The sequence below is a fragment of the Pogoniulus pusillus genome, chromosome 8, assembly GCF_015220805.1.
Source record: "Pogoniulus pusillus isolate bPogPus1 chromosome 8, bPogPus1.pri, whole genome shotgun sequence".
In the NCBI taxonomy this organism is placed as follows: Eukaryota; Metazoa; Chordata; class Aves; order Piciformes; family Lybiidae; genus Pogoniulus; species Pogoniulus pusillus.
This window is the reverse complement of record NC_087271.1, coordinates 3,108,463-3,136,286: the sequence shown is the minus strand read 5'-3', so window position 1 is coordinate 3,136,286 and position 27,824 is coordinate 3,108,463. Positions and strand designations below refer to the sequence as shown.

Here is a 27,824-nt window from a genome sequence, read left to right as displayed (position 1 = left end):
GTTCAACAGAGAGATGCTTAAATTGATCACTTGGTTTACTACATATGTTTAGCTTTTCTGATGTTCTCAGGCATTGAAATAAATAATCTGTGTTTAGCTAATAGTACAACAGTTTCACTTTATCTGCACTCATGTTTAAAGTACATGCATATGCTTCTTGCCTTTCATATTCTGTTTTCCACAAGTGCTGGATAATTTTCTGCACTGGGATGCTCAGGGATAGTGAAGGTTTCCCAAATACTTAAGGATGAAAGTGCTATCCAAAAGGGATCCCGTTTTAAGTTTTCCAGCCCTTTATGTAATTTTTGATGTTATGTCCCTGATTATAAATGGGCAGGTCAGAGAGCAGAAAGCATATTAGATAGTTTGAAGTTGATCGCAACTGACATTGTTATTGACTAACCAGTTACCAGCTTCAGAGTGTGGGAAGCTGCTAAATTAATGGGACAATGGTTGGAAACTGGAGCAGGGTAGATTTAGGTTGGACATCAGGAAGAAGTTTTTTACAGTGAGAGTGGTGAAATACTGAACAGGTTGCCCAGGGATGTGGTTGAGGCTCCATCCCTGGAGACATTCAAGATCAGACTTGGTGTGGCCCTGAGCAGTCTGATCTAGTTGGATGTGTCTCTGATGACTGGGTTGGATAAGATGATTTTTGAGGGCCTCTTCCAACCCAGTGCAGTGTGTGGATCTGTGAATTAATGATTTCTTTGTCTATAGACAGACAATATTTTTACACACAACAGTTTTAGGTTGTGTCTACAATATTTGGAGTTGCTTCCTGTTTCAGTATTATCTAAGTAACAAAAAGTTATTCTTTGGGTCATGCTTGAGGCACTACTGTTTCTGAACACCTTTCTGGATCCATTACCCAAACAAAAAGGGATCTAATTCAATGCCTCCAAGTAGTCTTATTGAACAACAGACTTGGAATCTTATTGGCATGGCATTGACAAGAAAACTGTGGTACTTTCCTACACTCTTACATTTTAACTTCTTTGGATTGCTTTAAGTAAAAGAAACCACTGCTTCCTTACCTCTTTTTTAACAAGAAAAAGTGTAATTTTGGGGGTAATTGTCCTAGATTAGGCACACTGATCAGTAGCATCCTTGTAGGACTTGATAGCAGTTAAATCTAGACATAAATCTATTTTGTTTTAGTCCCTGTGCAATATGGGTAGATAGTTAAAAAAAAAACCTTACAGATCTTAGTCCTTTTGTCTGTGTCTACGGCTGAAAAGTTTGGGAAGAAATGTTGAATGTGGCTTGCAGTCTTGTTGGAAATAACCAACAGGACTCACAAGTACTGAAAACTGTTTGAGTGTAGGTAAAGGACTGGGATTTTTTCCCTTTAAAACAGACTTCATCATTGGAGACTGACTAATATTCTGGTGCTATATTACAGACTTTTAGCAGATGTCACTTTCTGCTGTGATTTCCATTTTGGTTCTCACGGGAGTCAAGCCTCACCTTAGAGTAACAGAATAATTTGGATTGAAAGAGACCTCAGGAAATCATGTAGGCCAACCTTCTGCTCAAAGCAGCATTGGCACTGGCTTCAGACCAGGTTGCTCAGGTCTTTGTGCAGTCAGATCTTGGAAACCTCCAAGGATGATGGTGGCACCACCTCTCTGGGCAACGTATTTCAGTGTTTATTCTCATGATAAAAACGTTTCCTGTACATCAGGTTCAGATTTCCCATTGACTTGTATTGGAGCCAGCATGGAAATCACAACAGAATTAAGACAGCAGTTAGGTTTGTGTATTTTGCTTATTATGTTGCAAGGGAAAAATGAAAGTTAATCATAGGACTGGCTTTAAAAAAAGTAATTTTTAAAAGAAAGTAGTATGCTTTGCATCAAAACTGTTGCACAGTAGAACTTCATTTGTTATTTCACTTGTTTCTTGTTGGAAAACCAGTTACTACCTAATTTCAAATCTTTTTTTTTTGTCTTCAGTTCAATGTCTGCCAGCACCAAATATTACTTGCAAAGATCACCTTGGCATAGAAAGAGTTTTTACGGGACATGAAGTTGGATTTTACAAGCCTATTGCGTGTCGCAATGTGTAAGTACACTGTTGGGGGTTGTAGTCATTTGTTTTCACATTGATGTTTTTCTAAAGCAGTTTGATGTGTTGACAGAAGGAAAAAGGCAAGATAGAACTGTACACATGTTGCCCAGTCCTTAATCCTCTAAGAAACTCTTTTAAGTGATATAAGGATACAACATGCATGCTTATAAGTAAGCCTGTCTCTGCTTTGGGTACATTTAGTTTGTTTAGTTATGTTTGTGCCTTTGTTTTAGCTTATTATTTTATCTTTGCTTTACTTCTTGCTGGCAAAAGAATTGCCCCAATGCTAAGGCTATGTTTCAAATATGCTTAAAATCCACACAGCTGCTGGAAGAAGCTGTCTGAGGACACTTCCCCATCCCTTCCCCTGATACCCCCTTTGTATACCGCATCAAGGAGCTGATCTGGACGTAAACTCGCTTGGATGAGTTCCCCAATTTGAGTCACAGTACAGTTGCTTCAAGTGCTTGTGCCAGCACAAGGATGAGGGCAACTCAAGGATAAGCAAGTGGAGAAAGGAGGACTGGGCTGCTGTCTTCAGTGGCAGTACTGCTTCTTGCTAGTTTAAACTGTGTCTGTAGCTGCAGCTGTAGTATACAGGGATACTGGGGAAATTTAGATCTCCAGTCCCCAAAAATAACTCTTTTAGAGGAACTTTTCTCTATTTTTAAACAACCTTTGTATTTAATCAAATCCTTTGTGAGCCTCTTTCTGCAATGTGAAAATGATGGGCCTAGTTTTTCTAAAGCACATTGTGAGCAGTAGAGAGCTCTGGGTACCAATGAATGTTCCAACTGCCCAGTGCTAATGATCAGTGAACACCTGTCAGTGCCATTTGTTCCTCCTTTTTGTGGGACTCATGTAGGAACCTTATTCTTTTGTCCTACTGGAATCTTTGGAAATTCACACTCCAGTAATATTCACTGGGTGTTCCTTGTCACAGTAGTAGACAAATAACTCTGATGTGATACTTGCTGCTTAATAATTTGCCTAACTCAGAAGTACAGCTCTGCCTCATAGTTTCATAAATATTTTCTCTGTATTTAGCCTGCTCAACAGTCAAAGCTTAGCAAATTGAAGAAAACATATTATTAAATCTAATCAAATTTAAATACTAACAAACTAGACTACAGTCACGTTTTTGTCCACAAACAATTGTGTTTCAGTCCCATCTGTGATGGGGGCTGAGAACAAGATGAGCTACACTGGTTTAATAAGATTTCTTCCTCCTTGAAGTAGGCAGTGATTCTATGTTGGAAGTTATTTTGTGTACATATTTTTGGTTTAATACATTTTCTACAAGTGTTTTTAAATGCAGCTTTTCTCTTCACATGCATGACTCTCAGACATTCCCTCCATGCTTATTCAGTACTTCTCAAAATGCTTCACAGATTTAGTCCTGCCCTTTTTTTTTTATACTTTGACAAGTGAACAGAAAACAGCAGTTAAACACAGGGGAGCTCAGGCTAAATGAGGAGGCCCAGCCAGCACCTGTGGATGGTGTTAGAGCAATCATCAAGCCTATTCCTACATAGCCAGGGGGCCACTAGGCCCCCCGGCCTTTGATCCCCTCCACCACTCACCCACTGTGAATGCACCAGGGTGGGAGACTCACCGGTGGTGACAGAAGGAGGATCCTCTGCCCAGTCAGTCAAGCTTGGGGCAGCTGTTTCTTCTGGGGCTGATTATAAAGGGGAATGAACAAGGAGAGCAAAGTGGTCACACCTGGGGTGGGAAGAGACTGCAACAGCACCCAGGTGCTGTGGGTTTGGGGGAAGATGGGGGAAATGTGGGGTGGGAAAGGAGCAAAGATTACATTCTTCACAGAAAGAGTGATTGGCATTGGAATGGGCTGCCCAGGGAGGTGATGGAGTCACCATCTCTGGAAGTGTTGAAGAGGAAACTGGATGAGGCATTTAGTGCCATGGGTTAGTTAATTAGAAAGGTTAGGTGATAGATTGGGCTTGATGATCCTAGAGGTCTTTTCCAACCTGGTTAATTCTGTGACTCTGTATTCTGTGTAATTTAAAGACCAAATTTATGTGGGCAGAAAAAGTGTCCGTGTTATGCTGTCTGTTACTCGAATGTGACTATTTGAGATGAAATAATCAACCTTTACACTAGCACAAGAGCTGGCCATGGCTCTTCCAGTCTCATGACTGCTAGTATGGCAGAAGGAGAAAAGAATCCTTTGCAGACTTGCTGAAAACTCCAGTAAAATGCAGCTGTGAATGTAAGAGTTCACAGAATCCCACATGGTGGGGGGTTGGAAGGGACCTGTGGAAGTCATCCAGTCCAACCCCTGCTTAAGCAGCCACAGCAGGTTGCCTGGGATCTCAGTGTCCAGGTGGGTTTGGAATCTCCCCAGAGAACGAGATTCCACAACCTCTCCTGGCAGCCTGCTCCAGGTCTCACACCAAAGAATTTTTTCCTCCTGTTCAGGTGGAACCTCCTGGCCTCCAGTTGATCCCCCATGTCCTGTCACTGGGCATCACACAAAGAGTCTGGCCCCATCCTCTTGCCCCCCACAGGTCCTTTATCTGTTGTTGAGCATTGATCAGATCCCCTCTCAGGCTGCTCTTCTCCAGGCTCAACAGCCCCAGGTTTCTCAGCCTTTCCTCAGCATCTTCATAGTCTCTGCTGAACTTTCTACAGCAGTTCCTGTCCCTCTTGAATTGGGGAGCCCTGAGTTACACAGGCATGCCCTTGGTGAAGCCCCAAAGCCAGTTAAAAATGATAGCAAGATTTATATTGCCATCCTTCATATGACCACTTGTTTAAAAAACTAAATCTAATCACTGATCGTTACGTGAGCCTTTCATAAGGCCTTTTCAATGTTATTTTAGTGTTAGAAACATTGCTCTAAGCAGGACAGCTCATAAAACAACATGCCTGCCCTTTCTACTGGTTTTTGGAGATTTTCCAGCATCTTACCTGAGTTTTGATGGAAATTGTAACTTCTGGCAGAAGCAGCTGCACATACCAGGAATGTCCTAGCATGAGTTCATCTCTAGCCTTAGGTTTTGGAAAGAACAAAGCAGCAAATTGCCCTTAGCCAAAACCGTAGTTTAGCAACAGTTCTGGGATCCAGTTACTCTTTTAGAGCAAGTCCAGGAGATGTTACATGTGTCCATAACTAGATGTGTTGAAGTTCATTTGCTCCAAGCATTAGTTCAAGGAAAAGCTTTTACGTACTAATAAAGTTGGTTCAACAAAATACTGGGGGCCAGGATTGCTTTGATTTGCTCTTAAGGTAGATTTATTTGGGGCCAAATTGGCACTGTTATGTCTTTGACATAGGCTGGTCCTGATTGTAACAGCCTTGAGATGTCCATTGTTCAAATACTGCCATTCCAGGCCAGGAAGCCACAAAATGATACTCTGAAAGTGATGAATTCAAGTGTGCACAGTGCATAGAAACCACTGTAACCCACAGCAGTCCCTGCATATTAGCAACTGGTATGGAAGAGCTGGAAGAAAATGCTTTTAACATGGCAGCTGAAAGAAACATGCAGAAAAACAAAGTTAATAGAATGGTTTAGGTTGGAAGGGACTTCAAGGATCATCCAGTTCCAACCGCCCGCCATAGGCAGGGACACTTCCCGCCAGAACAGGTCACTCAAGGCCTCATCCAACCTGGCCTTGAACACCTCCAGGGAGAGAGCAGCTGCAACCTCCCTGGGCAACCTGTGCCAGTGTCTCACCACCCTCACTGCAAAGAACCCTTGCCTAACATCTAGTTAGAATGTCCCCTCTGCCAGTTTAAACCCATTCCCCCTCATCCTGTCGTTACCAGACCTTGTCAGTAGTCCCTCCTCAGCCTTCTTGTAAGTCCCCTTGGGATGCTGGAAGGCCACTATAAGGTCTTCTTAAAGCCTTCTCTTCTCCAGGCTACAGAGCCCCAACTCTTGTAGCCTGTCCTCATAGCAGAGCTGCTGCAGCCCTGTGAGCATCTTCATGGCCCTCCTCTGGACTGGCTCCAACAGGTCCATGTCCTTCTTGTGTTGGGGGCTCCAGAATTGTACACAGGACTGCAGATGGGGTCTGATGAGAGCGGAGTAAAGAGGAAGAGTCACCTCCCTTGCCCTGCTGGCCATGCTGCTCTTGCTGCAGCCCAGGACGTGTTTGTCTGGTTGAATGAGGTTGAGAAGCAAGAAAAAAATCCAAAGAGGAACTGAAAATTGCATCTTTTAGCCAGTTGTAGAAATTCCTTTAGGTAGCTAGGATGTGTTATTTTTCTTTTCAATGGTTTAGCCCATAGTGCATATTTTTGTCTGATAGAGTGAGTAAGAGAATGAAAATATAAGAGTGGATGCAGCCTTTCTACAATACTAACTTGCTTCCACTTCATGGTATATTTCTTCTACCCATCAGTTTGATGTTGCCTAGCTTGCAGGCTGTTCTGTTCTTAAAAGCATCTCAATGCACAGGCAAGTGCTCAGATTAGTACTGGTTTTGATCAGGAGCGTCTCAAATTAAATTGGATTCCTACCTTTTATGTAAGAGTCTTTTTCTACTTTGACTGTCCTTGGAGGGTTGTTGACACTTTGTAGTTCATAAACATTCTCCTCTGGTTTACCTCCACTTTTAAATAAGCCATTGGTGTTCTTTGCAGTGGGAACAAGACAGTTCTAAAGATGATAATTTACATTATATCAGGTTCCAGGAATGCCCTGTACATTCTGTGTTGCTAATAAGCTCTAAGTAACAAATATTGAGGTAGGAGTCATGATTTAATCACTTAATGTTGCCATTAAGTTTTAAGGTCAGTAAATCTAGATAATAAGCAAAAAGGTAGATCTTTATTTGGCATTGCAAGTGCTTAATAAAGGTGCTTGGACCTTTCTCGACTGCTGTCTTTGTGAATCTCTGTTTCAGTCAACTGGCAACCAAGAGTTTAATTTGGGCTTATTAAAAAATTGCTGGCACATAGTAGTGCATGTATCAAAACAGTGAATTATTGAATATTTTAACGTTCTAATTAGGTTTGAAGTTGCTTTTTTTCAAAAGCTAGCAGTTTGTCAATGCAGCAGAGGGTGCAGCAAGTTCTCATATTGAGAGCTGTGTGGTTTTAGTTCTCTTACCAGTATTAAGTTCACAGCAGCAGCAATCAAAAGGTGGTTGGGTGGACACATCAGACAGGTAGCCATTAGTATAAACCACGGAAAGTCTGTTCTATCTGTATTTGGGATGCTTAACTTAAGTTGCACCATCAACAGTTCTTTAGCTTTTGAGTTTGTCCTATTTACTGCCTTTAGAGTGGATACATGGCTTACTTTTTTTGCTGAATCCTTCATGCGGCCTCTTCAACTGGTGGCCATGGTTCATTTCTCCTTCAGATCTCATTGCCTCCTTCAGATCTCATTGCAGTTACTGTCTCTGCTGACATCTCACCTGTCTATGCTGTTCCCCTCGATTTGGCTGCATGTGAAACTAATGTCTACAGACAGGATGCCTGCACCTCTTAGCTTTCTAGGGTTGTCTCAGCAGGGCTAAGCTGTTAGGAAATACTCTGTGAAACTGGGAATGTACCAGCAACTGAATTATGTCTTGACAAGAAATCATGATTCAGTTTCAGAATAATCTGTATTCTGCAAGAGTGTACTGGAGTTGCAACAGCTGAAGTTGCTTTATGGAGGATGTCTACTCAGTTTGAAAGCTTAACATTATGAATTCTGTATCCATTAATTGAAGATAAATAACAAGTCTGTTGTGTATTTTTTTAAACTGAATCAGCAGGCAAATGAGTCACTACTTTAATTCTCAAAAGTGTGAGTGAATGTATTTTTGCAGTCATTGTCTACACTACTTGTTTCTTTTGGCAGAAATGGATACTCCTACAAAGTGGCAGTGGCTCTGTCCTTATTTCTTGGATGGTTGGGAGCAGACAGATTTTATCTAGGCTATCCTGCATTAGGTAAGTTTATTCCTTGTTTTTAATTTGAGGTAAAGCTTATTGTTATGATTGAGTTGTATGTATATGCTTATATTTTGAGTAATAAAGGCTGACAGTCATAGTTTTAATATTTACAACTAGAATTCATGTTTTATTGTCAAGATAAAATCCTGCAGTATCCTCAGCTTGCTCTTCTATTGGAGTGAGTGGTGACACTTGGATAATTGTCCAAAGATAAAATCCTAATAAACAAGCTTGATTAATGCTATTCATAGTTTTCCTTTACATTTGCTTTGCATTGATGTTTACCACAGCATTCTTTGGGAGGCACTGAAACAGAAGTGGTTTTGGCTCCTGTGCCAGCTGCTTGAATGATGCTTAATTTTACCAGAAAGAAATACTGGATAAACTTTACAGAAAACTTTGTCCTTTGGGAGATGAAATTTATTCTGGCACATGCTGCATTCCTTCAGGATAGCTCATAGCATTAAAACAGTTCTGCAGAAGCTGGGACTTTTAATTAGACCTACCTTTGGCCAGTGGTTTTACAAGCTGATTCCTAGGGCGATGGTTATGTTACAACTTAATATGTTGGAACTCTCTTGCTTCTGAAATAGACAAAAGGAGTAAATTCAAGTGCAGATAGCATGGAACAGCGAAATGGACATGTTACTACTACTTCAGCTGGGAACTTTGAGTTTCTGTCCATTGGATGCAAGCCCTTGTGTTTTCAATAGCATTATCTGTCCCTCTCCATAATATCATGATAATATCTCAGTCTTTTTCCCTATAACTCTTATTTTGTGCATCTATTTCACAAAAAGTTACATTTTAGGGAGTGGTCAGTAAGGTGCACCTTTGCATTTCACCACTGGATTGGGAATAATAATTTGCACTAATTATCTTACCATATGTTGTAGTAATTTGGGTTTACAAATCCTCCATTCTCCTATTGAAGTTCTTTATGGCTCATTTGCTTATGCTATTGGAACATGCTGTAGCCAGTAACCAAAGTTAATTCATAAAGTCTTCTTCTAAAGTCAAGTTTTCAAGCTTCTGAGAGATAAAGAAGACAAAAGCAAACAGGTAAGAGCAGAAAAGAAAAAAAATAGTGCAAATCAATACATTGGATTTTTTGACAGTGCTTGGATTGGAATGGGCTGCCCAGGGAGGTAGTGGAGTCGCCATCCCTGGAGGTGTTCAAGAAAAGCCTGGATGGAGCACTTAGTGCCATGGTCTGGTTGATTGGACAGGGCTGGCTGATAGGTTGGATTGCATGATCCTGGAGGTCTCTTCCAATCTGGTTGATTCTATGAATGTGGATTTTTAAGGTCATCCATACCTTGGCAAAAAATGGTTAAGAAAGGTTGATACAAATAAGACCTAAATACACATTGGGTTTTTTTTTCCTTCTGTTTTTGCTTAAAGAGCACACAAACACAACCAAAATATTGAATAGGAAGAACCTGGGAAGGCAATCTCTTCTGCTCCCACACACTGTGAACCAAATCTGAAGTTGTTGCTGCACAAGAACATTACTTTTGCCCAGTTTGTTTTCCCAGTGTGATCTGCTTGTGAAGAAAAGGAAAGTGAAGGGAAAAAAAAATCAACTTTAGTCTACACTCCAGAAATATGTGCTGGGTTCAGCAACAGTTCTACATCCAGCAACGCAATGGAGCAGCCAGTTCCTCATGTAAACTGGAGCTGCTCCTGGAAGCATCAATAGTAAGAGGACTGCTGGGTTCCTAAAATGCCAACTGGCAGTGAGGTTCAGAAACAGAGCTTGAGAGGAGATGGTATAAAAGGCATCACAAATAAATATCTGAAATGGTGACTGCACTCAGTGCAGATAATGACAAAGTAAACTGTTCACCAGAGTTTGACATCATTTATTTGTCTTAACTGCTGTTTCCTAAGGCTAACATTTCTTTAGCTGGCTGTTTCCCTTAAGTTTTGTTCTGCTGTTGCCAGTACTGACACCCAGGCTAAGTCTGGCTGGCTGCTGCAAGGCTCGTGCATCAGGCACTGGGAACAAGTTGTTTTAAACAACCATATACTTCTCCTTTTTGCATGTTTAAGTGGCACCACTTTAGCTGTAATGTGCACATAGGCTTTTCTTCTAATCAGCTGAAAGACCATCCTGCTACTGTAATATATCTTCTTGGTCAGGAGGTATTTTTCCCTGTTCTCTCTGACTACTGTGTTGTTCCATGGAGAGATTATAAACTCCAGGGAGACAGTTTATAAATCAGGCTGGTTTCAGCTTGTCAGCTATGGGAGCAATATCCAGACAGTGGGATGCTCTTCCTGCAGCATGCATGCAGTTATTCCCTGACTCCTCCATACACAGCCTCATAAACAGGGCCTGGGGGAGAGGAGGTGGTATGTGGGACAGATTGCAGCTTCTGAGAGAGGGAGAGCACAGAGGAGAAGGTCAGGAGACCTTGGGATGTTTGACTGAGAACAGACTCATACTTTGGAAAGCAGCTGAGTGGTATTCCTAGCAGGAATTGTGCAGCACAGAACAACTTGAGGCTGTGGGAGGAGGTGCTCCGGGATGCCACGCTGACTGATGTTATCAACGTGCTTTCCTCTTGCCCCAGACGTGTGCCGTCCCCTGTAAGCACAGTAAGGGACATGTTTTTGAGCTGGGAACTCTATTTACCCTGTACACACCATAGCCTACAACTGACTTAAGCGCAGCAAAGCTCCATTCCTTTTCATAATGTCTGTGCCTGGGTGAAGAGGCAAAGCTCTTCACAATGAGTATCTCATTCTCAAAATAAGCTAGGTGTTTGCCTAGGTCAGCTAAAGTGTTACAGTATATATAATACTCATTCTATTATCTGCATTGTACAAGAAAATACTGATATTTAAAAAAAGCCTCATTGTAAGACAGCCTTCTTCTCCTGAAGGCATTTCCCAAATCAAATCTGCCTTGCTTGGCAACTTCCAATCAAACATTTATCTGTTAGTTGCCATTCCTGTATATTTTCTATTAATCTTTCATTTAGTCACATTGGAAAAAAAAAAAACCAAACCCACAAACAAACCCCAAAACAACCCCTCAAAAAAACCTTTTTCAATGCCAGTTAAAAGAGATGTTTCTTTTTATATACAAAGCATATAACCACACAAAATATACAAAGTATATATTTCAGCAAACCTATCAAAGTGATACAAAGGATTGTTCTCCAGAGTAGCACTATCTGCAAATCAGATCAGCATGTGCTACAAGTCATGAGATGGTAGAGAGTTTCTTTCTATTCAGAAATAAATGTTTCATCTCAAGTTGGGATATTTTTTTTTCCTGTCTGTGCCTCAAAGAAATGAAAGTTTCCAGCAATTTACTTAGCAATTTTTGCCTTTCCTTGTTTAAGAATTTTTACCTGCTTCAAAAAAAAAAAAAAAAGGAAGAAATTATCAATGTTTAAAATCTTTAAAGTGTATTCACAGTGGAAATATGAATGTATGATATGAATGTGTGGTTTGGTTTCTACCCCTGATCATTAAAGATCTTCAAGTTTGTTTCTAGATGTGTGTACATATATATATATTTCACAGGATGGGAACAGAGTTGGGATGAGATTTGCAGCAGAAACTTAAGAAGTTCCTAGTAACTGACTTAAAGCTACAGTTCCATTTTATTTTCCCTTTTTTTAGGTTTGTTAAAGTTCTGCACTGTGGGATTCTGTGGCATTGGTAGCCTAATTGATTTCATACTTATTTCGATGCAGGTAAGTCAGGGCTTTCAAAACAAGGTATAAATCTGTGTTTGTTAAAGCTTTGATTTGATTGCTGATTCTGTGTTAGCATTTTAGCCTTGAGAACCTCGATGTATTGAAAAATCAAGGCATTTATTGTAGCTCTGTTTGTAGAATGATGTAATAGAATAGGGATACAAAATAGAAATGCATTTGTTGTTTGAATTAAAAAACAGATTAGCTATCTACAAATACTCCTGAGGAACAGCTTGGAAGCTCTAGCACCATACATTCACTTTGTCAGAACCTGACAAAGCTCTTGATGTGATGCCAAGTGTTGGACTTTGCATGGCAGGTCCCACTCTGCCCAGAATCCTGAAGTTAGGTGTTTCCACGTGCTTTGTACTGATGGAGCCCATCACCCGGGGTGTCCATGCACTGTGCAGGAGGGAAGGCACTGCCACTTTTATTTTCCCCTATCACTTGAGAGCTGTGTCTGTAAGAGCCATGGTGGTTAAATCCCCAGCTGGGCTGACATCTTGTGACATGGCGAAATTGCCAAATTGCCTTATTTTACAGGGAATCCATTTAGGATGAATTCCCCTCTGCCTGTAATGGACTCAGACTGCATTGCAGCTAGAGAAATTGTTTATATGAGTTTCCAGAAAAATATTTGTAAAGTATACATCTTTGTATATACATCTTTTAAAGTATATACAGTCTCAAATTCCTTTCTGCACTATCACAGCGATCTTGCCTCAGATCACTTACAGATCCAGTCGAGAGTATCTTTCATCTCTCCTTATTCAGCTCCCTGGTGACCCCACATCAATTTAGCATTTCCAGAACAAAACAGCCATGATCTTCTCTCCATTCCTTACCTGTGCGCTCTTTCAAAGGTGCTTGTCATCAACCTAATTCTCTCCTGCCAGCTCTCCTTTGTTCAAGGAAAGTGGTTTGGAGCCCCCTCATTTGTTAGCCTGATTTTTGTGACTCAAATCCTCACCAGCTTGACCTAGTACCAGAGCCTGGCTGTGTAATTTAGTTGATTAGAAGCCCTTGGGAAATATTCCTTCTGAGACAGCCCTCACTAAAATAGTTAAACTACAGCATAACTTCAAAATAAATCTAGTTTCTGTTTGACTAATTAAGCATGACTAATTTTATGATGGGAAAATTAGCAGTAATTGAGACATTAGCACAAAGTATATATTTCACTTCATCTTGAAAAGTCTGGGCTCTTTTTCTCTCCTAGATTGTTGGACCTTCCGACGGCTCGAGTTACATTATAGATTACTATGGAGCAAGGCTGACACGGCTCACTATTACCAATGCAACCTTCAGGAAAATGCAGACCTATCCTTAACCCTGGCAGTAAGTGTCACAAATGTGTAGGTGCAGTTTATTTGTACAGGTGGATCCAGTTGTCCACTACACTTGCTGGTGACTTATTAATTACACACACTTCATCAGAACTGAATATTAAATATACATCGAACAAGGATGAGTAAAGATGCACAAATTCCTCAAGCAAATGAGTTTACCTCTAAGGCACCAAGTTCTGACTGCTCTGTTTCTGTGAGCACCTCCTTTGTTGTTAAGCTGTACTGTTTGTGAAATGTGCAGACTTCTGCAAGTTGCACTGATGTTGTTCTGTGTTTGTAAGTTAGTGTTATAGAGAGGCAGAGAAAGAGTTGTTCAAAACAGCTCTGCTGATCTTTACTCTATTGAAATTGATGAGAGTTGTAGCATAGATGGGCCAGGATTACACTTGAGGTCTATTTTCGTAACTGTCAGTGACAGTTGGTGAATGAACTTAAATATTCCAAACCACAGAAACTCTCTTCTCATCCTGTCGAATTAAAATCCTGGTGGCCCTAAATCTTGTGCTTTTGGATCCTGTGGAACTCTGTTAATTGAAATAATTATTCTCATAAAGCTTAAAGACAAATTTTGTGGTCAAGTTGCAAAATACAGTCAGTGCTGATCAGCCATAGAAATATGGATGCATAAAAACCAGAACCATAGGTGACGCGTCACAGAGAAAGGAGGGTGGATGTTGGGATGCCCTGAGGTCAGAATAGGAAATAATCATTCTGCTTATTTTGACAAAAGAATGTAGTGACAGGATGAGGGGTAGTAGCTTCAACCTGGAAGAAGCCAGATTTAGATTAGACATTAGGAAGAAATGCTTCACCACAAAGGTGGTGAGGAACTGGAAAGAGAAGCTGTGGGGGCTCCAAGCCTGGAAGTGTTCAAAGCCAGATTGAGTGGAACCTTGAGCAGCCTGGTCTGGTAGGAGGTGTCTCTGCCCATGGCAGGAGGGTTAGAACCAGATGATCTTGCAGGTCCCTTCCAACCCAAATTGTTCAAATTTTTCCCTCCCTTGCAACTATCCATACCTTCGTTTCCTGAAACTGAAATGGTGCATGTGTTTTACAGCTACAGAATGTCCAAAAAGGGGATTCTTTGTAATAACAGAGCCCTTAAAATGTTCTTATTTTAGATCATTTGCATTTCAGTGAAAAAAAAATTTGGTATTCTTCAAAGTTATTTGACCAAAGTCTTTAACAGCCAAGCCAGGATTTACCTTGACATTCCTTGAAAGAAAAGTATATACACACAGAGGCATAAACCATGTCAACAGAGTCTTCGTGTTATTTGGCCAACTTTAAACATTCCTTTACCTCTTAATGCAAACCACTAGTAACTGAGAAATCCATATGGTAGAAACTTTAGTGTAGATTTTATTCCAAAATTTGGTCTATTCTTTTGTTGTTTGCATGAAACTTCCAATTCTGGGCTCCTCAATTCAAGAGAGATGTTGAGGTACTGGAACATGTCCTGAGGAGGGCAACGAAGCTGGTGAGGGGCCTGGAGCACAGCCCTGTGAGGAGAGGTCGAGGGAGCTGGGGGTGTGCAGCCTGCAGCAGAGAAGGCTCAGGGCAGAGCTCATTGCTGTCTACAACTACCTGAAGGGAGGTTGTAGCCAGGTGGAGTTGGTCTCTTCTGCCAGGCACCCAGCAACAGAAGAAGGAGACACAGTCTCAAGTTGTGCCAGGAGAGGTCTAAGCTGGATGTTAGGAGGAAGTTGTTGGCAGAGAGAGTGATGATTGCCACTGGAATGGGCTGCCCAGGGAGGTGGTGGAATCGCCGTCCCTGGAGGTGTTGAAGCAAAGCCTGGCTGGGGCACTTAGTGCCATGGTCTGGTTGATTGGCCAGGGCTGAGTGATAGGTTGAACTGGCTGAGCTTGGAGGTCTCTTCCAATCTGGTTGCTTCTATGATTCTATGAATGTGTCCTCAAAATGTGTTTTTAAAGGAATGACCAGAAAAATGAGATTCCTAAATAGATTTTTTTTGAAGTGCTGTTTGTGGAGTTTAGTCTCTTCTAAACCTACTTTAAGAGTGGAGCACAGAAAGCTTTGTGAAGAGCTCCTGGTTTTCTTTTTTCCCCAATCAACGTATCACATAACAAGAATAAACCACAAGGAATACTTTGTGCTGAACCTTCATTCTTCCCTTCACACAAGAAAGATGTTTCAGAATACATGCTAATGTGTGTTTTATTTGTGGGTTCAAAGAGACAAGAATGCTCTGTTAGCTTCCTTCCTTCACTTGCCTGATTATTTGTTGCCTCTCCCTTTGGTGTCTCTTTTCACTAAATGCTTTTGTGCTTGTCGGTTTTGTTGTCTGAAAGACTTTCGAAAACAGGAAGTGGCTGCAGAATAAATGTTTGAATCAAATAAAATCTTATGGTTAAGATCATCCTGTGATTTGCCTGCTCTTTGTTTTTTAACCCTGAAGCTGATGATATAGCTGGAAAAATAGAAAGATACCATGGACATTATGATTGAAAAAAAAATGGCCTTGGGCAACTCATCACGGAAGATTTCATTCTAAAATGGATCTCCATGTGTACAAGTAGCAGAGGGCTTGCCTTAATGCTTTCAGCAGTCCATCTTGTGCTTCATTATCTGTAAAAGAATATGGGAGCTATTTTGTGTGAAGCAGATGAAAATATGATTAGTTGTGAGGTCTATCAGATTGTTTGCTAATTCCAGTAACCAAATAGCCGGCAGAGAGAAAGATTTGTTATTTGAAGTTACAGTGTATCTGTAGAGACAGAAGATGTGTGTCAACCAAGCCAGGAAATGAAAATAGCTGTGGGATTCTTTCATCCTGATGATTTCTCTCGAGGTTCTTTAGCCTGGAGAAAAGAAGGCTGATGGGAGACCTTCTCACTCTCTACAACTCCCTGAAAGGAGGCTGGAGCTGGTGGGTTTCGGTCTCTTCTTCTAAGTAGTGAATGATAGGGCAAGACAAAACAGCCTCAAGTTGCACCAGAGGACGTTTATTTTGGACATGAGGACGTTTCTTCCCTGAAAGGGTTGCCAAGCTCTGGAAGAAGCTGCCCAGGATAGTGGTGGAGTCCCCACCCCTGAAGAGGTTTAAAGGCCATGTGGCTGTGGTTTTGAGTGACATAGTTTAGTGGTAGACTTGGCTGTGCTGGGCTAATGGCTGGGCTCAGTGATCTTAAAGGTCTTTTCCCACCAAAATGATTCTCTGATTCTCTGGTTTGTAACAGTAGTGCCTGCTCTCATCAGGACTGCTTTGTCACAGCAATGAGAACAAAGCCACGAGTGACCAGGCAGAGCAATATTTTGAATCTTAGCAAAATGACATTTCTCTAACCTTTAGGTGGTTTTCCACTTGATTCCCTATCTCATACTAGCAACTTTGCAGTCCTTTCACTGCCCCTCCTTTGTCTCTAAGGCCTTTCAGAAACTGGTGCCACAGATGGGGCAACCTTTGGGAACTTGCCTTGGCTGTGTTGGAATGACATTCTCTATCTGAACACACATACCTGCTTTTCTGTGTGCTGATGCTTAGAAAGGGTTAAGTGGACAAGCAGAGAATACTGCAGGGCCAGGAGAGAGTTAGTGAAGACTTTGTTTTCCTCTTGTAATTGTCAGATACAGCATGTTTACCATAAGGGCTGTGAAAAGTGTGATGCAAGATGTAAAGCTCTCCCTCTGTGTTAATAAGAAATTTGCCACAGTAATATTTACCAAAATGTCTGCCCCTTGATGATTTTCTGTGTTGTTGCCTGCTTTAGATTTCTCCTGTCAATCAAGTTGTCCATCCTGGTGTTTCTGTAGTCCTGATTGCTTTGACTGCACTGAAACAATCTCTCTAGATTGTTTTCCCCCAAACAGTTGGAAAGCAATAAGAATAATTAGACAATGGACTGTGTCATCCTCCTGCCTCCTGCCTCCTTCCCTCATAAAATGATATCTGCTGGCCTTGCAGAGCTTCAGGAATCCTTTTAACATTCCAACAAGACAGAAAAGTATTATTCTGTATCTGCAAAAGTAAAGAACATAAAATGTCTGGGCTTCTCAATTCAAGAGAGATGTTGAGATACTGGAACATGTCCAGAGAAGGGTGACAGTGCTGGTGAGAGGCCTCCTGAAGCACAGGCCAATGAGGAGAGGCTCAGGGAGCTGGGGGTGTGCAGCCTGGAGAAGAGGAGGCTCAGAGGTGACCTCATTGCTGTCTATAACTACCTGAAGGGAAATTACAGACAGGTGGGGTTGGTCTCTTCTCCCAGTCAACCAGCAACAGAAGAAGGGGACACAGTCTCAGGTTGTGGCAGGGGAGGTCTAGGCTGGATTTTAGGAGGAAGTTGTTGGCAGAGAGAGTGATTGGCATTGGAATGGGCTGCCCAGGGAGTTGGTGGAGTTGCCATCCCTGGAGGTGTTGAAGCAAAGCCTGGATGAGGCACTTAGCTGATTGTCTAGGGCTGGGTGCTACATTGGACTGGCTGAGCTTGGAGGTCTCTTGCAGTCTGGTTGATTCTATGATTCTATGCTAAGTAAAGGCCAGAGTTTAAAACAAGAATTTGAAGTGCCTAGCCTTTGGAAACCTGCATAAAGCCATTCACTGAAGATGCTGCCACAAGTTAAATCCCAATCTTCCCTAAGCACCAGTGCAGCTCTGTCATTGCAAATACGACTGCATAAACCTGTGTCGTGGTTGTCCCTTCCTCCTCCCTTTTTTTTTTAATGTCAATTTTAGGATTTTCTGCAATCTGCTTAGCCATGATCTGAAAGAGCTGCTGGAAGCCTTCAGCTTTGGGCAGCTGGCATTCACTCACAGAGTGCAAAAGAGGTTGTGCTTAGGTGTGCTTACTGTATGAATAAATTCTTCTGGAGTGTATGTCCAGCCTGGGCATCTTCCTGCAAGAAAGACATCCAGGTGCTGCAGCAGGTCTAGAGAAGGCAGAAGGTTTGGAGAACCAAGTCCTGTGAGGAGCAGCTGAAGTAACTAAGGCTGTTTAGCCTGCAGACAAGTAGGCTGAGGGGAGACCTTCTGGCCCTTATGAACTTCCTAAAAGGAGGTTGGAGCCTGGTAGGGATTGGTTTCTTCTCCCAGGTAGTAAGTGATGGAATGAGATGAAAAGCCTCAAGTTGTGCCAGGGGAGGTTTAGGTTGGATATTAGGAAAAAACCCTTCCTGGAATGGGTTGTCAAGCCTTGGAACAGGCTGCCCAGGGCAGTGGTTGAATCATCATCCCTGGAGGGATTTAAAAGTTGTGTAGATGTGGTGCTAAGGGACATGGTTTAGCAGCAAGCATGGTAGTGTTGGGTTAATGGTTGGCCTTGATGATCTGAAAGGTCTTTTCCAGCCTAAACAATTCTGTGACTCCATGACCTTTCACTAGTGTTTAGAGCTAATTTTCCAGAAGAGAGGATTTAAAGATATTTTAGAAGAAACCCTCTGAGCAGTTATTCCTCCTGTGATATAAATCACAACTATACTATGGCAACTTCCCGTGACAGTATTTGTTCTCCCATTTCCCTCTCCACCACCACCCACCACTCACTACATGAAGATATCACTCCTGCTTTCAGGACCTGATAACACCTTAAATGCTGGGGTTTGTTGTGTTTCCAAAGATATATTACTGTAAGCCTGCCAGTAAAACTTCTCAGCTCCACAGGAAGGTCTTTGTGTTTGAAATGCTCTGTTAGATTTTTTTTGGAGAACATCTGTTGTCACCCCATCAAGAATGGTTTCCTTTGTTCCTCAGGAGTATATTCAGTTATATTTGCTTACACAGCTCTTGTCTGATCACTCTTCGCAGGGTTTTTTTTTGGTTGTTTAGGGTTTTTTTTTTTTGTTTTGTTTAGATTCATTAGGTGTTTAGCCCATTCCTACACTTAAAGCCATTCCTATTGCTTGCTCTGCAGTTTCCAAGCCTGTTTCCTCTAGAAGATGATGTTGAATACAATAAGGTTGGGTGCTTAAGCACCCAGTTGGGGAAATGCCAAAGGCAAGATTTTTGCAAGCCACCATACGTTTGCCTTGCCTCACAGGACTGGCACTAATTGTGTGATTGCCTATTAGTTCACTAATACATCACACAGTCTTTCAAACTCAGTGTCATCTCATCCCTAACTGCTTTCCCATTTTCATCATTATAAATGGTTGCTTCGTGGCTTCTTTGAGAAAGATACATCATTGAAATTAATTTAAATCATGCTTTTTAACCAGCTGCTGGGTTCAAGCCTGCAGCACAGTCTGCTGGGAGGTGAAGAGCAAGAGATCGTAGAATCAATCAACCAGGTTGGAAGAGACCTCCAAGCTCAGCCAGTCCAACCTAACACCCAGCTCTAGCCAATCAAACAGACCATGGCACTAAGTGCCTCAGCCAGGCTTTTCTTGAACACCTCAATGAATGGTGACTCCACCACCTCCCTGGGCAGCCCATTCCAATGCCAATCACTCTCTCTGCCAACAATTTCCTCCTCACATCCAGCCTAGACCTCCCCTGGCACAACAATTGTTCTCTTTGCATCTTCTGTCTGAATCGGGCTAGGGATACCTTAACTTCAGGCATACACCTAAGTGTTTTGCTAGAGTGAAATCTCATCAAGGCTCTTCCCTTCTTGTTCTTCTCAATCCATCTGTGTTACCCAGAGAACCTTCCTGTAGGAGAAAGTTGTGTATGGAAACCTGAGCACTGACAATGTAAATAGTCTATGACATCCCTGTGCCTCAGCTTCTTTACCTCAAAGCTGTGTTCCATTGACTTCCATTCCTATTTCTTCTCAGTTTGTTCATGTATCAGCTACCTTTGGGCATCCTACCACAAGTTCTCAAGTACCTCTAGGAGGAACTGGGTTCTGCAGAGCTGAAGCATGGAGAAATGTGACAGCATGAGGTCAGGGAATCTTGTATGTCTATGAAGTGAAGACATGTTGAGGAGCAGTAGATGTTAGTAAGAAGAGGCTGAAGGCTTTGGTTTCTGCAGAAAGTATGCTTGCAACTTAAAAAAATCAGCTACCTTTGGCCATCCTACCACAAGTTCTCAAGTACCTCTAGGAGGAACTGGGTTCTGCAGAGCTGAATCAAGTATGGAGAAATGTGGCAGCATGAGGTCAGGGAATCTTGTATGTCTATGAAGTGAAGACATGTTGAGGAGCAGCAGTGTCAGTAAGAAGAGACTGAAGGCTTCGGTCTCTGCAGAACGTATGCCTGAAACTTAAACCCGTGTCGCCTCTTTGCCTTCTGCTTCCTGAAGGTGGAGCCAAACCCCCTATCAGATCTCCAAATCTCCTGAAGTTGTTCTTTATCCTACGGCAGAGACTTAGCACTCTGGTATTTTTTGCTTACACAACAGAAAAAAACTCCCCACAGAACTGGAAAGTGGACGTGAGGATTCTGTCTGGCCAAGATGCATTTTGCACCATGCTCACTAGACTAAGACTGTGGCCAAGAAAGAGAAAGGAAACAGAAGAATAAAAAAGGGCAGTCTCAATGCTGTTTGCACCATGTTTGATGAAGCTCTAGTTCCATAAACTGCCAACAAAATACCGTGCTTTAAAAAAAATCCTGCTTGTCTCAAATGCAGACTCTTTTCCCGGGGTTTCTGAGGCTAACCCTTGGTGCTTCATTATCATCTCCAACACCCTCATGCTCCGGTAACTCCCCATTAGACATCTGAATGGCTGCTTTCAAGACTGCAGTGCTCTGAGAAGCACAGTTCTCAGGCTCTGCAGATGCATATGACACAGCAGAATTTTAGGCAGTATAAAAATTATAAAGATCAGTTTCCATTACTGTAATTACTATATAAATCCTGTCTTTAGGAGGCTTAGGACAGGCCTATTTAACCTTGGTTTGAGCTGAGGCTTGGTCCAAGTCTGATAAGTTGAACACCAATTTCTTTTTCTTCTCCCCCCCCTTTTTTTTTCTGTCCTCTGCAGCATCATAACTTAGCAGAGAGCAGGGTGGAAAGGGAGACAGATCCCTCACAGCCTCTGCACTCTGTCTCTGACAGGGTGGTGGCTGTTATTGGGTAGTATACCTGTCCCCAGCCAACATCAGGGCTAAATGAGATGTACATTTTGTTACATCTGCAAAGCACCATTTCTCCCCTTGGAACCTGTGGCTGCTCCTCTTACACAAGCTCTAGTCCAGGACAGGTGTGTGAGATGGCTCGCAGGCAGATGAGCCACAGAGTGCAACGAGAAGCACCTGGGTAAACCCTCAGATCCTACACTCTTTGGAGGGCTGCAGCAGTAATTTGCAACTTTCATGTTGTTTGCACCACCTCGATGAAAGCCAAGGTGTTGGCTGCCCTGGTGCTTCCTCTTCAGGGTAGCTGAGCTGCCTGGGGCTGCGTCCAGCTGCCTTTCAGGTCAAAGCATTCAAAGCTGAGAAAGAAGTTGGCAGCACCATATGCAGAGGTTGGGGATCTCCTGCTCTATTGCTTAAGCATGCCAGACTCTTAGCTGCAGGCCAGACAGAAGCTTTGATATGGATAGCCATTACTTGCTCAAAAGAAAGTCTGGCACAGCACTTTCTATGTCATGAACCTGTTCTGCGGTGGGTGCTTTGCCCTCGAGTAAGTAGAGCCCTAGGAATGAATTTATGCCTGTATTCTGTTTCCTTTACAGAGTCTTCTTCAAAGTTCCTTGGATTTACCGTGGGGAAAACATGGCAAGAACATGTAAGAGGAGGTCGCTGCCTGCAAAGAACTGATGGAGTGTTTCACCTTGAGCCTGACAAGACTGCCCACCATATGGATTGTGTTGGCAGAGGCCTGGAGAATGCAGAGGTGAGGGCTCCGTTTTCGGGCTTTCATTCCGTGGTCCTGTGGGTTACAGCTCTATTAAGAGGATGATGCCTGCAACTTTCAAGTGATTTTGTTAACTAAGTGTAGGCAGTGGCTGTGTCATGCTAACAGCCATAATTGCTGGTGTGTCTAATACACTCTGGAAGTGCAGTATAGTGAATTGAAAAGGTTGTGGTAATCTAAGACTGTTAAAAGGGAAACGTGTGCCTTGTTGAGGGGGGAGGGGTTGGGGGGGTTGGGGAGAAAAACGACTTGCTTGACATTCACTGTCTTCCTCCCAGCTCCTTTGCTAAAGTAGGAACAGAATCGGAACAAAAAAATGTTTGTTTTACAGCTGTACCAAGTTACAGCGTGGACTCGTGCTCCCCCTCCCCTCCTCCTCCTCTCCCACTTGCATCAAGTACATCCTGTACTTTTGGCAACATGTTGACTGGATATTTAAAAGCTGTGAACTGTTCTGAAAGTTTCACATACTGGGTTATGGGCCATGTGTGTTTGATCAAAATTCAATTACTGCACTGTACCATGCTTGGAAACCTATCATCCCAAGTTATGAAGTATGACGAAATAGGCTAATCTAATTGGTTCAGTATGGGAGCAGTATCAACCAAGCTTGTTATGATAAATAGCTTCCTGTGTTAAAGGTTCTCTAGAGCTTAAGTATCTTGGCTCACCTCCCTCTACAAAATAAGAATAGTGTTCCCTGGGAACAGTTACATCACTGTCCCTCTCCTACAGTCACAATTAAAGGTTTGTGGGGTTGCTTTTTTTCATCTTGCTATTGCTAGAAGAGATAAACTGTGGTCATCTCTCCCCTATTGTTTGTTTCCATCTCCTTCCTCTCTCCTGAGGTTAGGTTGTCTTTTGCTCACCACGAGTCTGCCTGTTCTGTTTCAGGGCTAGGTGAGGCAAGCTTGACCAGGAAGCTGATGTGTCAGCACTTCGGTCTGTGTATTTGGAATTTTGGATGTTAAGTTAAACCTGGGAGTACTTTAGTCTTTCTAAGCATCTAATAAGAGAACTTCTGTACATTGAATTTTGTGCTTAGGGATGTGCTATCATCTCCTCAAACCTGGAATTTTAGTTCATCAGTAGTTAAAGACAAATCTAGTGTGCAAGAGCTGGATTAGGACTTGGGGAGGACTACGTTCTAAGCCTGGATTTGTAGTCACTAAATTTGTCACTAAGACAGTGAGCTGTCTCCCATGAGATGATACTGGCTTCGTGCTTTTATCTGGTCCATCTTTGGCAAGAAGTACTTAGCTGGGATTTTGATGTCACAGTAATGGACAGTGTCAAGGGAGGAAAAAAAACCCCAACCCTGGAAAAGTGGCTCCTCATGCTCTGGAGATTCAATTTTTGCCTTTCTTGAGCCACACCCCCCACGTGCCTCCTAACTCAGAAATCCCCTTCAGGCAAAACAATTACGTGATGATCATCTTACAGAGCCATAATGTGGGCCTGATACCACAAGGGCCTTCAATGTCTGTGAAATTTCTCCTGAGAATGAAGTTATTCACTTACTTAAGAGTAGGTAGAAAGAGTCCTTATGTAAGTGAGTCTTCGTATTAGCCCCAGGACTGCCTAATACCTGGATTAAGCCTGTATGGTGATTAATGCCTATTTACTATATCTGTTATCCCACTGCATTTTGCTCTTCAGCCTTGATTAAGCCCTTTGCTTTACCATTTAAAATGTCCTGCTTAACCTTCTGCTTACAAACGTACACAGTGCTGAGGTCTGCATTTTTAACTAGAACAAGTTCTACCATAAATAATAGCATTTAATTTTAAAGTGCAACCGCTTGATTAAATGACAAAGAACAGCCACAGCAAACTGGGCAACGCAGAGTTTTTCCCCAACAAATGTCTGTCTGCAGCCATCTAAGAGAAAAAAGAATATATATATATATACACACCTTCCTGCTGCTGATTAGCACTTTCTGTACACTTCTTCACTTCACATGTGTCTAGAAAATTACTACCCAAAGAGCCTAAGCAGTGACTCTCTGTGATTTCCCCAAATATCTTTTGAAGGAGATAAACTAGATTAATCTCCCTTTATAAAGTTCCCACAAGAAAGCTCACAGACACAGTAGCTTTACCTTCAAAAATAGAATGTGACTGTAGGCACTTATGCTAATCTCTTTTTTGGCAAATCAGCTTTTTTGTATTGAATCTTGCTTGATTGAATAGCACTGGAGCTGCCAGAGTAAATGCTATTATCAATGTACAGTAATTAAGGAAATAGTCCTTGTCACTCCAACAGTGTCCAGGCAGTGCCTCTGTAATAAAGTTAAATGATAAAGAAATCTCTTCAAGCTGTAGGTACTGGACTGGGGGAGCTCTTGATACACGGGAAAATAATGCAGTGTGGCATTCCAGGTGAGGGGGGAAAGCAGAAATGCCCCTGCAATTCAGGCTAACTGCAGGTTTGATGCTGAATGTCTAAAGAGATGCTCAGCACTAAAACACATAATTGTTTAATTTGTTGTGTAATTTCCTGACTCAGGGCAGTTGAGCATCTCCCAGTCTCCACCCTTTAAAAAATGTCTGTGAGGGAGAGAAAAGGGGGGGAGAGACCCTTCCATCATTCAGCAACTTCAAAGACCTTTTTCCCCTTCAGGCAGCAGCCTGCACAAATGATAAACCTTGCTTTATGATCAGCAGAGCTGGGCTCTGCCAAATCCATTCGGGGAGAGAATTTCAGTAAAAAGGACTTGTCATTTCTTCCCCCGCCCTTCCGTTTCACTTTACAGCCTAGCAGGACTTGGGGGGGATCGCAATTGTTCCTGCAGCACCCAAAGAGAGAGATCCCCCAAGGAGAGGCAGAAAAACCTTTGGACATCTCCTGTATTAGAACCTTATCACAGGCAGCAAGCAATGTAAAATGTGGTGAAGCAGGATAACTCTCAGATAGCAGAAATGCCACTTAATAAGCAGAGAACCCTGATGCCTGCTGCCGGAGTTTGAGTTCTCAGAGCTTCTCAGCTGCAGCCACACGTAGAGCTCATTGCAGCAAACTGCTCTGGCCTAAAGACCTGCTGAGGTCTGCAGTTGATAGCAAAGATCTTTTGTCCAACCAAGGTACATGCAGAAAATATGTGGTTTAATGGGCAATAAATAACAAGGGAAGGTATTTAATCAAGTGTGCCGGGAAATAGTGCTCCACGTGAAAATACATTTCAGGAGAGCCAGCCTGAGAAGCAAAGGCTGGGAGGGAGGTGAGGGAAAGGTGAAAGAGTCCATAGCAAGGCTGCTAAGTTTCACCCCACTGCTTGTAAGACACACGCAGAAGGATCCTGTCCCCCGAGCTGCTTTTCCCCAGCAGCCTGTGTCTCATCTCAACTCTGCATCGTAATTTTCATGTTTCCTAAGTCTGGCAGTTTTGCTTGGGTGTATGCAACCAGGGATTTTAACATTCCCTGCGACGCTCTGCTTTAATGCATTGACATTCTGAAGGCTGGGCCTCCTAACCTCTCCATTAAATCTTTGACACAATGAAGTGTCTTCTAAATAAAATAATTCAGAGGGATCGATCCAGTGAACTTCAGGGTGCACCTTTTCAATTATTTTTTAAAGATGGAAGTGGTTCGTGCATATTGAGCTCCAGATTTGTCAGGCTTGGGAGGGAGGGCAGTCACGTCTTGAGAGCAGACCTGAGCTTCACTCCAGCTTGCAGCACCACTCGGAGGGGAGCGAGCACACGAGCTGTTCCCGTGCTTCCAGCACGGCTCCAGACTTGGCTTTGCTGGCTCCTGGGCCTCTTTTCTGCTGCGTGTAAAACGTTCATGTTCTATGTAGCGTTCCAAAGGATTTGGTGGGGTTTTTTTTTACCTACCCCTAGCCTGACCTTCAGAATCATCAGCTTGAATCTGAGCAGAAGTGTTCTGGTCAGAATTCAAATAAAATGATAGCCCAGGCAGCAGGGTTTTTAATTGAGGCATGCCAAATACCAAAGGCAGATGCTTTTTCATTCTGTAGCTCCTGGAGACACGGTCTACTTTTCGGTTTCAAGGACAAAGGAAACACTTATGCAATTAGATGAGGCATGAGATTGTGACATACGGGCTCTTTCCTTAGATAAAAAAGATGTTGGAAAAAGATATTTGACCCCAAGTCCAGAAGCGCTATTAAAATAATGACTGCTCCATAAATCCACCCATAGCCACAGCCCACATTCACTGCCACACTGCCTGTGTCACCCAGAAGGCTAAGAGGATAAAACCCCATGCAACTTACTTGTCCAAATCGTGGTTTGAAGGCCTTACCTTTAAAACAGGATACACCGAAGTGGAAGCCAATTAAGCTGCCAGGTCGACTTCTGCTATCTTCCCTCATTTGACACGTCTGTGGAGTCGGCTCGGATGATATCAAACATGATCTGGCTGTCAGAAGAATTGCATCTCCCCCCCATGCACTCGGCAAAGACAAGGGGATTTCTTGCTCCTCTTCTGAGCCTCACGGGAGCTGATGTTTTAACAGCAACGTGGCTTGCCCAAGGCAACGTGGCTTTTATCTGCTGTCGGGAGGAAACGGTTAATCCCTTGTACATGTCACACCTGAGTCTTCAGCCTTCTAGAAGCACACTTGAACTCCGCAGGAGGAGGCATCACACCTCTTTGTTAGAAGCTGGGTGCACCGGGGGTCTCCCTGTATCTGGAGATGGGGGCAACAGTCAGACTGCAAAGTAATTACAGCTCCTCTGCTTCCAGCCCCAGAGCTGTGATCTGTTTGCTTTGGTCTTAACACTTTACCAAGCAGCTGGAACTGCTGACTGATAATTGCTGTGAGGTCCTGATCCTCCAGAAGAGTGAGGAGCCTCCTCTGTCCTTTGCCTGTTGCTGGCACCATTGCCTTGTAGGAATGATTGTAATTTGGGTTATCAACACCACATGGAGGACCCAAGTCTCAGGTGCTGGTTATTAACATGGCCTATTTAATTACATCCCTTTAAAATATGGTCTGCTATCTGTTCTTCTTCACATAGTGTTGCTTACAGTGAAATGGCAATCTTTTGTCAAACTGGATGATACTGGAACAAATGGAAGGGACTGAAGTGACAGGAAAAATTGCTCTTGTTCTCCCAGCCAGGTCTAGCTGCCATTTTGATTTCTCTCCACCTTGGTGGCTGCCTCTGGAACTTCACAGTGTTCATCCTGCCATACATATTTGCAGAGTCATTAGTTATATGTGACACCTAATGAAGCCCCAAACCACAGTGTTCTTGGTGACATTTCAGGATGCTGGGACCCCTGATGATCCTGGCCAGGCAGCAGCACTCCTCAAACCCTTTCCAGCCCCAGCTGCAGCTCAGATCAATCTGAAGCTGCATCTGTGCCTGTTGGCAAGGTCCCAGCGATGGGCAGTCATAGCACTGAGAGCACCAATGCCAACCCCACCAGTGGAGACACCCCTGAGCTGCAGGAAACAGGGAGCAGCAAGAGGCTGCCTTCGTGGAGATCCTGAAGGTGCAGAACAAGTGATCATAGAATCATAGAGCAGAAGAGACCTTTAAAGGTCATCTAGTCCAACCCTCTTGTAGTAAGCAGAGACAGCAGCAACTAGTCAGAGCCCCAAACAACCTGACCTGGATTGGTTCCAGGGATGAGGCATCCACTACTTCTCTCAGCAACCTGGGCCAGAGTCTCCCCACCCTCCCTGTAAAAAAATGTCTTTGTTCTGTCTCATGTGAATCTCCCTCTTTGAATTCAAACTGTCACCCTGTGTCCTATCCCAACAGGCCCTGCTCTAACGTCTGTTCCCAGCTTTCTGACCAACCCCTTTAAGTATTGAAATGTCACAAGAAGGTCTCCCTGGAGCCTTCTCTTCTTGAGGCTGAACAACCCCAAGTCTCTCAGCCTGGCCTCACAGGAGAGGTGCTCCAGCTCTTGGATCATTTTTGATGCCCTGATAATACTTTCCTTCTTGTCTGCCATAGCAGCAATGTGTCAGAGCACATTATGAAAGAGTTGGGACTGTGCAGTCTGGAGAAGAGGAGGCTCCCA

General features: G+C 42.9%; 1 protein-coding gene and 1 long non-coding RNA gene across 8 annotated transcripts in view; one reads left to right on the top strand and one right to left on the bottom strand.

Annotated features, from left to right (window-relative positions):
• The window catches only part of TM2D1 (TM2 domain containing 1), a 63,861-nt gene that overhangs the window by 2,009 nt on the left and 34,028 nt on the right, over positions 1-27,824 (top strand). For 5 of the 6 annotated variants that reach the window (XM_064147031.1, XM_064147027.1, XM_064147028.1 and 2 more), the window contains 5 exons: positions 1,959-2,067; positions 7,899-7,990; positions 11,633-11,706; positions 12,929-13,047; positions 21,639-21,799. In XM_064147031.1, the coding sequence (XP_064003101.1) occupies positions 1,959-2,067; positions 7,899-7,990; positions 11,633-11,706; positions 12,929-13,039 (386 nt within the window). In that variant the 3' untranslated portion in view covers positions 13,040-13,047; positions 21,639-21,799. Of the gene's footprint in view, positions 1-1,958; positions 2,068-7,898; positions 7,991-11,632; positions 11,707-12,928; positions 15,440-21,638; positions 21,800-27,824 lie in introns of those variants that run through there. The other variant, XM_064147030.1, reaches the window with a different exon arrangement.
• Positions 9,838-26,615, bottom strand: LOC135177278 (uncharacterized). 2 transcript variants are annotated; one of them, XR_010303009.1, is made up of 3 exons: positions 26,435-26,615; positions 26,088-26,335; positions 9,838-10,586 (listed from the first exon to the last, which is right to left on the bottom strand). It is a non-coding gene; the product is annotated as an uncharacterized LOC135177278 (long non-coding RNA). The 2 variants fall into 2 exon arrangements; XR_010303008.1 differs by having other exon boundaries at positions 26,088-26,615.